The 17209-nt window shown below is 38.5% G+C and overlaps 1 protein-coding gene and 1 non-coding gene across 2 annotated transcripts in view; both read right to left on the bottom strand.

The window, feature by feature from the left end:
* The window catches only part of LOC126031217 (S-adenosyl-L-methionine-dependent tRNA 4-demethylwyosine synthase TYW1-like), a 221636-nt gene that overhangs the window by 27166 nt on the left and 177261 nt on the right, over positions 1–17209 (bottom strand). The window contains exon 14 of the mRNA XM_049789508.1: positions 15522–15632. Coding sequence (XP_049645465.1) covers positions 15522–15632 — 111 coding nt within the window. The remainder of the gene's footprint in view (positions 1–15521; positions 15633–17209) is intronic.
* On the bottom strand, positions 5835–5957 carry LOC126031438 (U6atac minor spliceosomal RNA). Its single transcript, XR_007503312.1, has one exon. It is a non-coding gene; the product is annotated as a U6atac minor spliceosomal RNA (small nuclear RNA).

The raw sequence follows: 17209 nt of genomic DNA, 5'->3' as shown, positions 1-17209 counted from the left end.
CTTTATTGGGCTAAGGAATGTTCCTTCTAGCCCCGTTAAAAGTTTTTTTAGGGCCCGGAGAGATAGCACAGCGGCGTTTGCCTTGCAAGCAGCCAATCCAGGACCAAAGGTGGTTGGTTCGAATCCCAGTGTCCCATATGGTCCCCCGTGCCTGCCAGGAGCTATTTCTGAGCAGACAGCCAGGATTAACCCCTGAGCACTGCCGGGTGTGGCCCAAAAACCAAAAAAAAAAAAAAAAAAGGTTTTTTTAATCATAAATAGATGCTTAGTCTTGTCAGTTGCTTATTCTGTACTTTCTTAATTTTTAATATGATTTGTGTATGATGAACCATCTTTCCATCCCTGAAATAAATTGCACTTGGCCATCATATATAAGCAATTTAATATACTATCCTCTTCATTTAAAAAAAGGAGGTGTTAAGGTCAGAGCAATAATAGAGCAGAAAGGTCATTTACTTTGCACATGGCTAATCCAGGTTTGGTCTCTGTTATCCCATATGATCCCCCCAAGCTTGAGCAGAGTAATTTTAGAGCACAGAGCCAGGAATAACCCCTGAGCACCATTGGCTGTGACTCAACACCCCCCCCCCCAATCAAAATGTAGGTGTGAGAGTTTTGCTGGAGAGACAGTAAGGCACTTGCATTACAAGTAACTGACCCTAGACTTTCTGGGACTGTATGTGATCCTGTGAGCACCACAAGGAATGATCCTTGATCTTAGATTTAAGGATAAGCTCTGAGCACAGCTGATGTGGTCCCTCCCCCCAGTACCCCTATTTTTAAACTACTACTGAATTAAAGCTGATGCCTTTGGTTTATAAAAGTTAACTGCACCTTCACCCTCCACAACTGTTTTTATATCATTTCTATTCCAGCCCTTCCCTTCTGCTATAACCCCTACGTCCCTATCAAAGGCAAATTCAAGTTTTTGTTGCTTTTTTATTGTGCCTTATTAGGAACCAAATAAATTTTTTTTTGGTTTCTAATTCAATTAAACCCCTACGTCCCTATCAAAGGCAAATTCAAGTTTTTGTTGCTTTTTTATTGTGCCTTATTAGGAACCAAATAAATTTTTTTTTTTGGTTTCTAATTCAATTATTTCCATTCTGACTTTCTTTTTTACTTTTTTTTTGGACTAATTTATAGCTTTATATATTTTTCTTTCTTTTCCTACTTGTTTTAGTTATAAACTAAACCTAAACTTTGAGACTTTTCTTCGTTCTTGATGTAGTCTGTACTGCTATTTCTTAGTACCAGTATTGCTGCTTGCATCGACACAGCTGCATTTGATTTGTAATCTAGGATATAAAAACATATGTTGGGGGAGTGCTCAGAAGGTTCGGGGGCTCACTGCCAATTCTTGGCCAGCTAGGTTGGTTATTCATAGTGCAAGGACCCAAGAAGGAGATGCTACTGTGGCCATATAGTGCTGGAGATACCCAGTCTCCTCCCTCAGTCAGTGCTTGGGGGGCCTCCAGAGTTGCATTCAGTGTGGCCATGTGGTGCTGGCCTGGGTTAAACACATACACCCTTAATTTATTGACTGGGCCCAGATTTTTAAGTTTTTATTTAATTTTCTTGTTGGTTTTTCAGTCTTTATGAGTTTGAGGTTTTTAAATTTTGTGGTTGATTTATTTTTTTTATTTTTTTTTATTTTTTATTTTTTTATTTTTTTGGTTTTTGGGCCACACCCTGTGACGCTCAGGGGTTACTCCTGGCTATGCGCTCAGAAGTTGCTCCTGGCTTCTTGGGGGACCATATGGGATGCCGGGGGATCGAACCTCGGTCCGTCCTAGGCTAGCGCAGGCAAGGCAGGCACCTTACCTCCAGCGCCACCGCCCGGCTATTTTTTTTTTTTATTTTTATATATTTTATTTAAACACCTTGATTACATACATGATTGTGTTTGGGTTTCAGTCATGTAAAGAACACCACCCATCACCAGTGCAACATTCCCATCACTAATGTCCCAAATCTCCCTCCTTCCCACCCAACCCCCGCCTGTACTCTAGACAGGCTTTCTATTTCCCTCGCACATTCTCATTATTAGGATAGTTCAAAATGTAGTTATTTCTCTAACTAAACTCATTCCTGTTTGTGGTGAGCTTCATGAGGTGAGCTGTAACTTCCAGCTTTTTTCTCTTTTGTGTCTGAAAGTTATTATTGCAAGAATGTCTTTCATTTTTCTTAAAACCCATAGATAAGTGAGACCATTCTGCGTGTCTCTCTCTCTCTCTCTCTCTCTCTCTCTCTCTCTCTCTCTCTCTCTCTGACTTATTTCACTCAGCATAATAGATTCCATGTACATCCATGTATAGGAAAATTTCATGACTTCATCTCTCCTGACAGCTACATAATATTCCATTGTGTATATGTACCACAGTTTCTTTAGCCATTCATCTGTTGAAAGGTATCTTGGCTGTTTCCAGAGACTTGCTATGGTAAGTAGTGCTGCAATGAATATAGGTGTAAGAAAGAGATTTTTGTATTGTATTTTTGTGTTCCAAGGGTATATTCCTAGGAGTGGTATAGCTGGGTCGTATGGGAGCTCAATTTCCAGTTTTTGGAGGAATCTCCATATTGCTTTCCATAAAGGTTGAACTAGATGGCATTCCCACCAGCAGTGGATAAGAGTTCCTTTCTCTCCACATCCCCGCCAACACTGCTTGTTCTCATTCTTTGTGATGTGTGCCAATCTCTGGGGTGTGAGGTGGTACCTCATGATTTGCATCTCCCTGATGACTAGTGATGTGGAGCATTTTTTCATGTGTCTTTTGGCCATTTGTATTTCTTCTTTGTCAAAGTGTCTGTCCATTTCTTTTCCCCAATTTTTGATGGGATTAGATGTTTTTTTCTTGTAAAGTTCTGTCAGTGCCTTGTATATTTTGGATATTAGCCCCTTATCTGATGGGTATTGGGTGAATAGATTCTCCCACTCAGTGGGGGGCTCTTGTATCCTGGGCGCTATTTCTTTTGAGGTGCAGAAGCTTCTCAGTTTAATATATTCCCATCTGCTAATTTCTGCTTTCACTTGCTTGGAGAGTGCAGTTTCCTCCTTGAAGATGCCTTTAGTCTCAATGTCCTGGAGTGTTTTACCTACATGTTGTTCTATATATCTTATGGTTTTGGGTCTGATATCAAGGTCTTTTATCCATTTGGATTTAACCTTCGTACATGATGTTAGCGGGGGGTCTAAGTTCAATTTTTTTTGCAAGTGGCTATCCAGTTGTGCCAACACCACTTGTTGAAGAGGCTTTCTTTGCTCCATCTAGGATTTCTTGCTCCTTTATCAAAAATTAGGTGATTGTATGTCTGGGGAACATTCTCTGAGTATTCAAAACTATTCCACTGATCTGTGATTTCTAAAGTTATAAACAGGGGCCGGTGAGGTGGCGCTAGAGGTAAGGTGTCTGCCTTGCAAGCGCTAGCCAAGGAAGGACCGCGGTTCGACCCCCCGGCATCCCATAAGGTCCCCCCAAGCCAGGGGCAATTTCTGAGCGCTTAGCCAGGAGTAACCCCTGAGCATCAAACAAGTGTGGCCCAAAAAAACAAAAAAAAAAAGAAAAATTAAAGTTATAAACAGCATTGTTACTGTAAAAAATATCTAGTATCATTTAAACCTTTGTGTTGGGAGTTACGGTCTAGCCCTAATGCTCCATGTGTACTTGTAAAAATGTAAACTTTGGTAGAATGCTCTGTGGGTATCTATTAAGTTCAGGTGATATAAGTTTTTGCTTTAATTTTTATTCTGTCTAGTTGATAAGTAGGGGTGCTAAAATTCCACAGTATTATTGCATTATTATCAATCGTGTGTTTGGGATCTATTAAGAGCTGCTGTGGGGGCCGGAGAGATAGCATGGAGGTAAGGCATTTGCCTTTCATGCAGAAGGTCATCGGTTCAAATCCCGGCGTCCCATATGGTCCCCCGTGCCTGCCAGGAGCAATTTCTGAGCATGAAGCCAGGAATAACCCCTGAGCACTGCCGGGTGTGACCCAAAAACCACAAAAAAAAAAAAAAAAAAAAAAGAAAGAAAGAAAAAAAAAGAGCTGCTGTGTTTATTCTGATATGCCACCATTCAGTCCACATACATTAAGTGGTTCCTTATGGTAATGATTCCCAGTCATTATATAATAACGTATGTCCCTGTGTCTTGTTATCTTATTTAGCTGGAAAGACAGTGGCACCTACATTAAATATTTTTCTTCTTTAAAGAACAATAATTCATGGTTACCTTTTTTAAAGGTATCATCTCCTTAGAAGACCATCTTCAGTCTGCAATCTTTGATTTTTGAGTCAGTTTCTTACAGGCTTATCAGGTTAGAATTTGCTTTTTCATCTATTCAGCTACTCTATATGTTGTAACTGGTGACTTTAGGTAATTAATATTTAGGAGAGCTATTGGTTTACAAGTACTTACTGCCATTTTATTACTTTGTTCTCTGGCTATTTTGTCTTCTGTTTTATTTTGTTTTGTTTTTTTCCTAATACTCCTTTCTCATGTGCATTGAAAGCTTCCTTTTGTATTATGTTTGATTGATTTCCCTTTCCAGTCTCTTTTTTTTTTCTTTTTTTCTTTTTTTTTTTAATTTTTTTATTTTGAATTATGAGAACAAAAGTTGCAGAGAAAGAGGACAAGGTAAAGTTACAGTGGAATGACAATCACCCATAACATAATTCTCAGAAGAAGTCCCCATGCTGATATCTTAATTTTGAACTTTCAGCCAAAGAACGTTAAGATAAAATAAAACAGAATCCATGTGCAATTATTTTGTCCGAGTCCCCAGATTGTAACACATTATAATATTTCTTAACAGCACACAAGGCAATCTAAAGCCATCAAACTTACATAACTCCTTTAACATTAGAGGCATAGTATTTTTAACATTTCCATGTACATGAATATTAGCTTAAGTTAACCTCAAATTTTAAGTGGGTGTGTTTTAAGGATTAGCGTCAAAGGAGCACAGTAAAAACATTGTTAGTGGCAATTGTTGTTTGCATAGACCCACCAAAATATGAGAGGCATGGAAAGGAATAACCTTGGCCTAAATACAAAGAGATCCTACCCCTGAAGTTTCCTGGCATAAGACCAGCTCTAGGCCTCAGGCAAGTTATCGTCCGATCATAGTGCCAACACACTTTTCACAGTCTCTGTTGTTGGTATCGTGTTTCTGTATTGAAGATTCTGGAATCTGCATGTCCTACATTGAAGTCATGATGTGGAGTACCTTCTCGTTTCACCTCACCATGAAAGGGCAATGCAGGAGGGCCTTTCCTGTAAGCAGGTTGTTGTTGTTAAGTCTTCTCAGTGTTAAGGGAAGTCTCTTTTGAGCAGGACGATGTCTGAGCGGTGGTAGGGTCTACCGTGGTAGAGGATTACTTCCAGGTGATGTTATAGACAAATCTCACAATTAAGAGGCAATACAGCAAGCCCTGTCCAGTAAGCAGGTCATTGTTCTTGTTGTCTTCTCAGTGTTAAGGTGTGTTTCTTTTGAGTAGATAGATGTCAGAGCAGCTGTAGGGTCTTCCCTGGTACAGGAATGCCACCAGGTAATGTTATATACAACCTTGTATGTTTTGTAAATATCTTCTGTAGATCAAGGGGTGAATGGAGAATGCCCATTCTTCTGAGGCCTGTGCCTGGTCTTTATGTCAATGTTCAGGGTGTAAGGTCTCATTGCACTACAAGATTTGTCTGTTCCCATCTCTATTAGATAAGAACCTATTGGTATATATAGTATTTTCCCATTTTAGTGTGCCTAAGCAAACAAGAAATAAAGCCACGTGGTGCTATCAGATATATGGGGGCATAAGAATATTTACAACAAGACCCAAAAAACATTGGTTAGATGCCACAAAGTAGGTGGCAGTGCCTTAACCGTATGCGTGTTGCAGGCCGAAGCCTCTTCCATCCTTGTCAAGGGGAGTGCTAACCTTCTCTCCTTTCATACAACACCTTTCCAGTCTCTTATGTGATTCTTTTATGGAGTTTTGTTTCAAGGATTATGAGGCTTATGTGAAAAATTCTAAACTTACAGCCAAGTGGATAGAATAATCTAAAGTTCATTCCAGTGCTCCCCATTTTTACTCTTTTCCCCAGACTCTACTTTGTCATATATTTTTTGTGTCTTGCTAGTTCTAGGTGGGATTTCTTTCTTTTTCTTTTTCTTTTTCTTTTTCTTTTCTTTTTTTTTTTTTTTTTTTTTTTAAGGAAACCCTTTAGTATTTCTTGTAGCCTGGTTTAATGATGATGAATTCCTCTATTTTTTTTTTTTTTTTTTTTAGTTTAAAAAGTTATTTGTTCATCCTTCTTAGCAGGGAAAGTACTCTTGGTTAAAAATCCCTTTCTTTCAGCACTTTAATTACAGCATGATTTTTCTTTCTGGTTTGCAGGATTTTCACCAAGAAATTCACAAACTGTTGATAAGAGGGTACCCTTGTATATGATTTATTTTTCTCTAGGCAAGTAGTTTTCAACAACTGTGCTAGTCTATAGAAATGTCTTGCTAGCTTGCAGAAAGGTTTGTACTGCTTAACACAAGGTTAAAACTAGATCTAAGATCTAAAATCCAACATATAAAATAGAATAATATTTTTATTTCTGCCTTAGTAGTCATGGAACATTTCTCTTATGATCATCACTCTGCTGGTATAAAAAGTATGATACTACTCCTCTAGATATGTTTGGTATTCTCTGCTCTTTAATGACTACAAACAACTAATACACAGAGGTTATGTTTTGCTACATACATAAGAAAATTTGCACTATTTCCGTTTCTTTTGGGGGGGGCACACCCTTTTGATACTCAGAGTTTACTTCTGGCTAAGCGCTCAGAAATTGCCCCTGGCTTGTGGGGACCATATGGGATGTGGGGGATTGAACCGCAGTCCTTCCTTGGCTAGCGCTTGCAAGGCAGACACCTTACCTATAGCGCCACCTCACCGGTTGCACTATTTCTAAACTTTGTGTGAAGAGTAAAATGGTAAGACATTTGCAAGATATTCTGAAAAATATTGTGCTCATTAGACACAGTACTAATAACAAGATACTATAAATCATTTGACAACAAATAATTACCGAGCACTTAGCATTCTCAAGGTGCACTGCTAGCAAAGAACACAGAGAACATTTCATTTACAAATAGATAAAATTAATAAAGTTTTTCAATAAGGCAGATGTTTGTAGCATGAAATACATTTTCACAAACAATAAAGCAGTAATACAGTCAAGATTCTCAGAATTGTAAATAAAGACCTATTCCAACTAAAGGAATCTAAAATGTTTAATTAATGGGAAAAATAGATAAGAATCATAAGATATTTATAATGCAACCAAAGAAAGAAAAGAAAAATCAATAACAAATAGCTTCTATTGATTTCATTTAAATAAGTGCTTAATGGAAAGATCTAAACATTTGCTAAACCTAGATACTGAATTCAAAACAAACCTATCAAGCTGATATTATTCAAACTTTTAATTTGAAGGAAATTTAGCTAAAGGAAAACAAATAACCTGTCTCAGGTTCCACACTACACATTATCATTATTACTCTACTGTTATTGTGTTTTCTTTTGAGTTATGCTCAGCTGTGCTCTGGATTTGCTTCTGACTCTGCTCAGGGATTGATCATTCTAGGGAAGGCTCAGAGGACTATATGTGGTGTAAGGTAAACACCTTATCCACTATACTATCTATCTTTCAGGCCCATTCCTCAATATATTTTAGATATGTATCAGAACTGTGCACACCCTATTACAATATTCTAGTGTGCGCAGGTGATGGGAGCCCCAACCTGCACAGCTGTAAGTACAAGAGAAACACAGAAGATAAGTACATTATTATCTCGGCTTTGGTTGAGAGTCTCAGGCATACCACACATGGGGAGCCTAGGCTCAATTCACATCTCAGAACATCTGTGTGACCTTAAGAGGTAACAATAAGTGATATACACAGTGACAAAGGCATTAATCACTGAGTCTTAACACCTATCCCTTCACCAGTGTACACTTTCCACTACCGATGTCCCCAATTTCCCCACCTCTTCTACCCCACCAGACAATCTCCTACCCCCTAATCTCTGTCTCTTTCTATCTCTCTAGCTTTTTTCTTTTTTTTTTTTTTTTTTTTTTTTTTTTTTGGGCCACACCCTTTTGATGCGCAGGGATTACTCCTGGCTAAGCGCTCAGAAATTGCCCCTGGCTTGGGGGGACCATATGGGACGCTGGGGGATTGAACCACGGTCCTTCCTTGGCTAGTGCTTGCAAGGCAGACACCTTACCTCTAGTGCCACCTCTCCAGTCCCACTCTTTAGCTCTTTCTATCTCTCTCTGTGCCTCTTTCTTTCTCTCTCCCTCCCTCCTTTTAAGCACTGTCATTTGCAATATCATTACTGAAATGGTATAACACATATCACTTTATCTCCATTCAGCATCTAGTTGGTACCATTAGATTTAACTTAATTCCTTTTGAAGGGTGGGTCCTGAGAGATTTATTCCAAATGTACCCCTGGCTGAAGGTGATAGGGCCTACTCTTCAGTACCCATGCCTCACCTCTACCAGTGCTGTGGGACACACATATACCTTTAGAGATTGGTAGATTTGCTAGAATTAGCAAAGGTAAATTTTTGGAGGAATCGGAAGTGATTTTAACTTGCTATACTGCAGAGTTCTCATTAATTGCTCTTAGAGAGATTATTTCAAAATACTGCTTCATTTTAACTTTAAAACACAAAATGTTGCCTTCTCAGATAGTTTTTATAAACTCAACCTTTGAGTACAGAGAGCGAGTACAGTGGGGAAGGTTCCCATATGATCACCTGAGCTCCACCGGACTGATGCTTGAGCATAGAGCCAGGAATAAGCACTGAGCACTTCCAGGTGTGTCCCCATTCCCAAGTCAATATTAAAAAACTCTAACTTGAAAGAAACTGTATTGTTATAACATCTAAATGACAGAAGACTCTTTTCTATGTTCACAGTTAATCAAACTGAAAATAGCCATTAGAAAATTATATGATAGCCATCTTTCTTTTAAAATTAATGTTGATGACATTTTTCTATTATAAAAATATCTCAATACTACAGAAAGCATGATAGTAAAGAAAGATAAAAGGAAGGAAAGAAAAGTGGAGAAGGAAAGACAGATAAAAAGAAGGCATAAAGAAAAAGAGAGTACCAAAAAGAAGTGATCTTGTAATTCAGCCAACAATAAAAATTTTACTGCAACATAATTTGAGGTAGCATTCTTTAATAGCTAAATCATAAATTAAAACACCACTTATCTCTGATGTTGGCAACGTTTTCCTAAAGTAATACATAGTTTATATCTTTGCATCATTAGAGTTCTTGCCAAAAATAGCCTTTTGAAATTATGAGCAATTTCAAAAAAAAAAAGTGTCTTTAACCAGAACTAGTGTATGCCTTGCATGTGGGAGGCCCTTGCATGTTTGATCCCCAGCACCACAGGATCCCTGGAGCATCCTGGACCTCACACTGCCAGGCTGAGTATTAGCAGGCATTACCTGCAGGGTTCCTGAGCACCACCATAGAATCCCCATCTTTGTTTCCACCTCCAGAGAAAAAGTGTGCATCTCTGATTGGAGAGACAGCAGTCTTTCATCTGTTTCCACCTAAATGACAACTGTAAAACTGAAATATCCACATAAAACATGAAGCATGTTGATCTTTATAGGCATAAGTCAAGAGGAGCTGGTTACCATGACATTGAAGCTAAAGGCATCTTCAAGCTAGTGGAAGCAAAGATAAATACATGAGACTACATTAAACTAAGAAGTTTCTGCACTTCAAAGGAAACAGTGAGTAGGATACAAAGACTAACCACGGAATGGGAGAAACTGTTCACCCAATATCTATCAGATAAAAGGTTAATATATAAGATATACAAGGCATTGATAGAACTTAGTAAGAAGAAATAAAGCATATAATCCCATCCAAAAATGGGGAAAAAGAAAAGAACAGACACGCCCTCAAAAAAGAAATATAGATGGCCAAAAGGGACATGAAAAAATGCTCCATAGGGAGATGCAAAACAAAACAATGAGGTATTATTTCACAGCAGAGAGTCTGGCACACTTCACAAAAAAATAGGAACAACCAGTGCTGGCAAGGAATTGGGGAGAAAGGGACTCTCTCATTCACTACTGGTAGGAATGCCGTCTAGTCCAGCCTTTTTGGAAAACAATACGGATATCCCTCAAAAAGCTAGAAATTAAGCTTCCATATGATCCAGCAATACCACTCCTAGAGATATACCCTTGGAACCCAAAATCACTATCAGGAAAAATCCTCTGCTCATTTCATTTCCTATGTTCATTTCAGCACTATTCACACTAACCAGAATGTGGAAACAATTCAAGTGCTCAAGAACAAATGAGTGGCTAAAGAAACTGTGGTACATTTACACAATGAAATACTATTAGGAAAAATGAAGTAATTTGCTTATACATGGATGGATATAGAGATTAATATGCTGAGTGAGATGAGTCAGAGGGAAAGGGACAAACAAAATAAACTCACTCATTTGTGAAATATAAGAAAAATAAAAGATAGAATGGTAATAATATCTAGAGAATATAGAGAGGAAGATCAGGAGGACCAGTCCATGGCAGGAAGCTTGCTACAAAGAGTGGTGAATGCAGTTAGGGTAGAGAAGGGTCCACTGTGACAATTATAGCTGGAATTGATTACTCTGGACAAGAACTGGGTGCTGAAAGGGTATAAAGTGACATGCATGGTACCCCTTTATTAGCAATAGCACAACCCACAGTGTCAAAAAAAGAAAAGGGGGGGAGAGAGAGAGAGAGAGTGAGAGAGAGAGAGAGAGAGAGAGAGAGAGAGAGAGAGAGAGAGAGAGAGAGAGAGAGAGAGAGAGAGAGAGAGAGAGAGAATATAAAATACCTGCCCAAGAGGCAGGTCTGGGAGAGTAGGAGGAAGGAAAATCGGGGACATTGGTGGTAGGAATGTGAACTGGTGTAGGGTGGTGTACATTCTATGACTGAAATTCAACATTTTGTAACCATGGTGCTTAAATAATTATATACATATTTTTAAAAGAATAAACTCTAGTTTACAGAAACAGTGAATTCTGCCTTCATGCCCTTTTCATTCTGTACATTCTAAGACTGTCCAAGAAAAGAAAGCCACTTGTCTCTTAATGAGCTGCCCCTCATGCTGATGACTTTTCTTTTGCGTATTGATTTTTTTCATTTGTTTTTTACTGAGTCAAAAAGTAGAAAATATATTTGTGATTGAGTTTCAGACATACAGGTTGCATTACCAAACCCTTTCACCTGTATCCACTATCCTCTACCAATGTCTCTAGTTTCCCTTCTGCCCCTAAGACTGCAAAGGCATATTTCCACTCTGCAATTTTCCTCGTGTTCCTTTTCCTAAACTACACACACACACACACACACACACACACACACACACACACACACACACAGCCCTGCCTTACCCAGAGGCAAGGTTCCTACAGAAGACAAGTTCCCCTGCTTTTCATTTCTATTGCTTTTGGGCATTTGGTATTCCCCTAGTTAGTTTCTTTAAGTCCCATATGAGAGTTCATTGACTCTGTTCCTCTCCCTCTGACTGATTTCACTCAACATGATACTCTCTAGATCTACCCACATAACAGCAAATTTCATGGTTCATCTTTCCTTATGGCCAGTGGTATTCCATTGTGTGCATGTACCATAGTTTTTTTTTTATCTACTGTACTCTTCTGTTTTTTTTTTTTTTTGGTTTTTGGGCCACACCCGGTGACGCTCAGGGGTTACTCCTGGCTATGCGCTCAGAAGTCGCTCCTGGCTTGGGGGACCATATGGGACGCCGGGGGATCGAACCGCGGTCCGTCCGAGGCTAGCGCAGTCAAGGCAGGCACCTTACCTTTAGCGCCACCGCCCGGCCCCTACTCTTCTGTTTTTTAAACATTTGCGTTGTTTCCATATTCTGGCTGCTGAGAATAGTGCTGCAATAAATATAGGAGTGTCAATGCCTTTTCTAAATTGTGCTTCTGAACTCTTGGGCTATAACCCCAGGATTGGAGGAGTGGAATTCTTGGGTCATATGGAAGCTCAATTTCTAATTTTTTTTTTTTGGTTTTTGGTTTTTGGGCCACACCAGGTCACGTTCAGGGGTTACTCCTGGCTATGCACTCAGAAATCGCTCCTGGCTTGGGGGACCATATGGGACGCTGGGGATTGAATCAGGTCCATCCTGGGTCAGCGGCGTGCAAGGCAAGCACCCCACTATCGTTCTGGCCCCTCAATTTCTAATTTTTCAAGGTATGTCCATATTGTCTTCCAAAATGGCTGGACCAGTTGACATTCCCAGCAACAGAGAACGAGGCCCCTTTTTCCCCCACATCCTTGCCAACACTGGCTGTTGTTTTGAATTTCCCTGATGATTAGTGATTTAGAGCATTTTTTCATATGCTTTTAGTCATTATATTTCTTCTTTGAGAAAATTTTGATCTATCTCTTCTCTCCATGTTTTATAGGGTTGGATTTTTTTTTCTTTAAGTGCTTTATGTACCTTGAATATTAACTCTTTATCAAATTATTGATGGACAAATACTTCCTTCCACTGTGTGGATCACCTTTATATTCTGGTCATTATTTCCTTTGAGGTGCAGAAGCTTCTACATTTATTTTATATAGTGCCATTGGTTTATCTCTGCTTCTATTTGCTTGTTCAGTGGCATTTTATCCTTTTTTTTTGGTTTTTGGGCCACAGCCGGCAGTGCTCAGGGGTTACTCCTGGCTGTCTGCTCAGAAATAGCTCCTGGCAGGCACGGGGGACCATATGGGACACCGGGATTCGAACCAACCACCTTTGGTCCTGGATCGGCTGCTTGCAAGGCAAACGCCGCTATGCTATCTCTCCGGGCCCTGGCATTTTATCCTTAAAGTACCTTTAGCTTCAATATCATGGAGAGTTTTGCCTATATTTCTTCTGATGACTTACAAATCATTATTACTAGGTTAGTCTTACCCCCCAGAAATTAAGGGCTTATTTAATTCATGGCCAATATGAATCTGAATTGGAATATTTAAAAGATGTCTCAAATTTGGGGCCGGGAAGGTGGCGCTAGAGGTAAGGTGTCTACCTTGCAAGCGCTAGCTTAGGACGGACTGCGGTTCGATCCCCCGGCATCCCATATGGTCCCCCCAAGCCAGGGGCAATTTCTGAGCGCATAGCCAGGAGTAACCCCTGAGCGTCAAACGGGTGTGGCCCAAAAACCAAAAAAAAAAAAAAAAAGATGTCTCAAATTCAATAAAACTATCATACAACTCTGGACTACTATTCCCCAAGTTTGTGTCCCTCCTATGCTGTGTGTTTCTTTAACTGAAGTAGCTACATGTTAATGCTGTGGTGTTTAAGGGACTCTATCCTGGGAGGATCAGGTTCTGGGTCTAGTAGTGCTCAAGGTCACTAAGGCCACACCAGGTGGTACTAATGAAAGGGAATGTGATGCAAGAGATTGAACCTGGGGTCTCACAGATGCTAGGATCTACCACTTGAGCTTTCTTTCCTCTCTCTAACCACTGATCTTTTCCATCTCAGTAAACTCTTCCACACTGCCAAGAGCTAAGGACTCTGGCTCTACTACAACTAATGTTTGCTCTTCCACCCCCACATCTCATTGCATGAAGCTTTACAGATTCTTGAATTTACTGATTTACAAGATTTATCCCAAATGTGCTGTTCCTCCCCAACTATATTACCCATGACTACCCCAATCCTGCTTTGATTAAGCTCTATATAAATTATATACATAAACTATTAGCATCTACATCATACCAGCAAAGTGATCCTTTAAAAGTCAGAAACTGATCTATTCTACAACTTTAAATACATTCCTAGTACACAGATTATTAAAGTAAGGAGTCTTGCCACTAAATATAGTATATAAAGTCCAATACTCTTATCTTTGAAAGGCCTAACAAAATCTGGCCTCAGACCACCTCTGATTCATCTTTTAACACTGCCAATTTCAAGTTCCCTGCTGAGCTCATGCAGGACCTCTGTGCCCTGGCTGTGCCATCTGCCCAGAACACTCTGATCCCCCAGACTATGCACCCCATATTACCTCTAGTAGGTAAGTATTCTCTTTTAGCATAGAGGTTAGCAGCTTATACATATCATTTTTAAAAGACTCCATTTATATTATAAATAAAAATTATTATAAATAAATATAGATAAATATAATATATAAATATAAATAAAAATTAAAGTTATCTCATCCAAGAAGCCTCCCTACTTATAAAAATTAAACAACCAAAAAAATAGCCAAAATAAATTTTTATACACACATATTTACCTTTACAAACCTTGGCATTTCACTCATATCCCCAAAGTCCTGAGCACTATCTAGTATAGCCACCACCACCCCAAAAATATGACAGAAACTACTAGAAATTATATGCCTCCTGCTGAAACACACTAATGAAATATCCTTAAAATACAAGCAAGCAAACACACACACACACACACACACACACACACACACGTGTGCACATGCATGCATCACTAATCAATCTTCTCTTGATCTATCAAATCATAGGAAATATAAAAGATCATAAAACTGGGAAGAAAACCCTCACTCTCAAAATTGCCATTTCCTGCAACGAAACAAATTGTAGGAGAACACATCAATGAAGAACTAACAACAGCACCAAGAAGTGAAGAGAGAGAGAATCCAATTACAGTGAGTGAATCTTGTTTAAATCCTGATTCAAAAATACTGTTTAAATAAGAAAACTTAAACACAGACACCCACGACCCCTTCCCTCCCAGTAATTCACAGCTACCAAAAAATGGGTCAAATGGGCTAAGGTTGTCAAAAGTACAAACTTCAGTTATAAAATAAATAAATCTGAGTGAAGTGAGCATGGTGATTGTAATACTGTGCTGTATTGTTTTTAAGTTGTTTGGAGAGAAGATCTCAAAGTTGTCATTGCAAGAAAAATATTTTTACTACAGTGATGGATGTTGACTCAATGATTATGGTAGCCTTTTCACAACATATACAAATGTCAGACCATAATGTAGTATGCTGAGTTAACACAATATCCTATTTCTTATATGAATATGGTCCATTCATCTTAAGATTAGGCTCTCTACATCTATGTATATTTGAAATTTTCTAGAAGTTTAATTAAAAATCCAATTACTCCCTATAACATTTCAATTTTACTCCCTATAACATTTCAATTTTTATATACCAGTATTATTATATATAAGTATTACTCCATATTTGTTATCTTTATTATGTATTCTTTTTGATTGTCTGCCTTTTTCACAAATATATGCTTTAGAAGAGCAAAAGTTTTTATCTTGTAAAAACATAAAAAATGTTTTTGTCTCTAATGCCTAAAATAGTAAAAAAAAAGAAGATTAATATTTATGGATGAATAAGTATCTGGGTCCTCCTATGGAGTTTAAGAATTTTTAACTCTGCCAGAACAAGCAAAGCATCACAGGAAATATGCTCACCTTTACTTCAATGAAATCAGGATTACCCAGGGACACCAGCTCAGCGTAAGCCTGTAGTTCATCCACATTCCATGCTTTCACTAGGGTCAGTCTGTAGACAGTACGTTGTTGCTAAAACAAAAAAAAGGTTCATTTTTTTTTTTAAATTTGGTGGAAGTCACACAAGTCACCTATGATGATTCTCAAATGTCTTTTACTCATGAAAAAACCAGGTAAGGCAAAGTCCAGTATGACCTCCTAAACTGACATTAGTTGACAGAAAGATGAAAAATGCATTACAAAAATCTAGGTAGGTATCTCATAAGCCACTTAAGGACAGAGATATTACCTTCTTTTCTCTTCCTCATAAATGTCTCATTTTTTTAAATAAAAAAAAACTTTATTGATTGATTGATTGGTTGTTTGGTTTTTAGGCCACACCCAGCAGCACTCAGTGGTCACTGCTGGCTCTGCACTCAGAAATCACTCCTAGCAGGCTGGGGAACCATAGGGGATGCCGGGAATCAAACCGGGCCCCTCCCAGTTTGGCCGTATGCAAGGCAAATGCCCTACTTCTGTGCTATCTCTCTGGCCCCTGATGTTATTTTAGTATTCAACAATTCTTGGGAAAATAGACACTGAGTTAGATATAGTAAAGAATAGTAAACTGACCAAATAGTTTTAGACTGGAAAACTAGGTCAAAGGACTTCAGGCTTCCAGGTACTCAAGTCATTTATGCAAGTATTTTAAATATTTGTCTCTTCTGCCTTTGTTATTATATAATGATCACTTACTGGAAGAGAAAACACATTTATGAACTATGGCAATCCTTATTTGCTTAAAATACAGTAGACATCCTGGGCCAGAGCAGTGATGCAAGCAGTAGGGCATTTGCCTTGCACGTGCTAACATAGGACGGACCATGGTTCGATCCCCCAGTGTCCCATATGGTCTCAAGTCAGGAGTGATTTCTGAGCACATAGCCAGGAGTGATCCCTGAGCATTACCAGGTGTGGCCCATAAAGCAAAAGGCAAAAAGCAAAATAAACAAATAAATAAATAACAAACAGTAAACATCCTATTTAGAGGATATAGTCTAAAATCCCAGAGCATGCTGGAGTAACAGAACCAGACCCTATAATACACGTACCTGTAACAAAGCTTGATTTATAAATAAGGAACAGCAAGATCTTAATAGCAATAATACAAAATAATTATAACAAAACAATGTAATAAAGGAATGTGAATGTGGTCCTCCCTCAAAGGGTCTTATTATGCATAAAAATTTTGAACCGCAGATAACTGAATATGCAGAAAGTGAACCTGTGACTAAAGCCTAGTGTAACTTAAAGTGTTATTTACTGAAAGGCAATAAGACAACTCTAAAAAAACTGAAGTTTTTATTAAGTTTATTCAAAAACATTCAAAAGACAAATGTTAAAAGGCCAAAGACTTATCTCAACATCTTAGAACAACATTACTAATGATTGAGCAAGGAGAAACAAATCTTTTGGGATATGGACAGATAATCTTCAATAAAGAAACTAAAAATGCTGGGAAAACTAGTCAGCCACATGTAAAACAAAATTGACTGAGATCCTTTACATCACAAAAATTAGAGACTTTGATATCTACCTGGCTCTATAAATTATAGAGAAACACAGGCAGTTCCCATTATGACATTAAATCTAGAGTTATCTTCGATATT

The sequence above is a fragment of the Suncus etruscus genome, chromosome 15 (assembly GCF_024139225.1).
Source record: "Suncus etruscus isolate mSunEtr1 chromosome 15, mSunEtr1.pri.cur, whole genome shotgun sequence".
Classification (NCBI taxonomy): Eukaryota; Metazoa; Chordata; class Mammalia; order Eulipotyphla; family Soricidae; genus Suncus; species Suncus etruscus.
The sequence above is the reverse complement of the archived record's forward strand: the minus strand, read 5'-3'. Positions and strand labels throughout refer to the sequence as shown.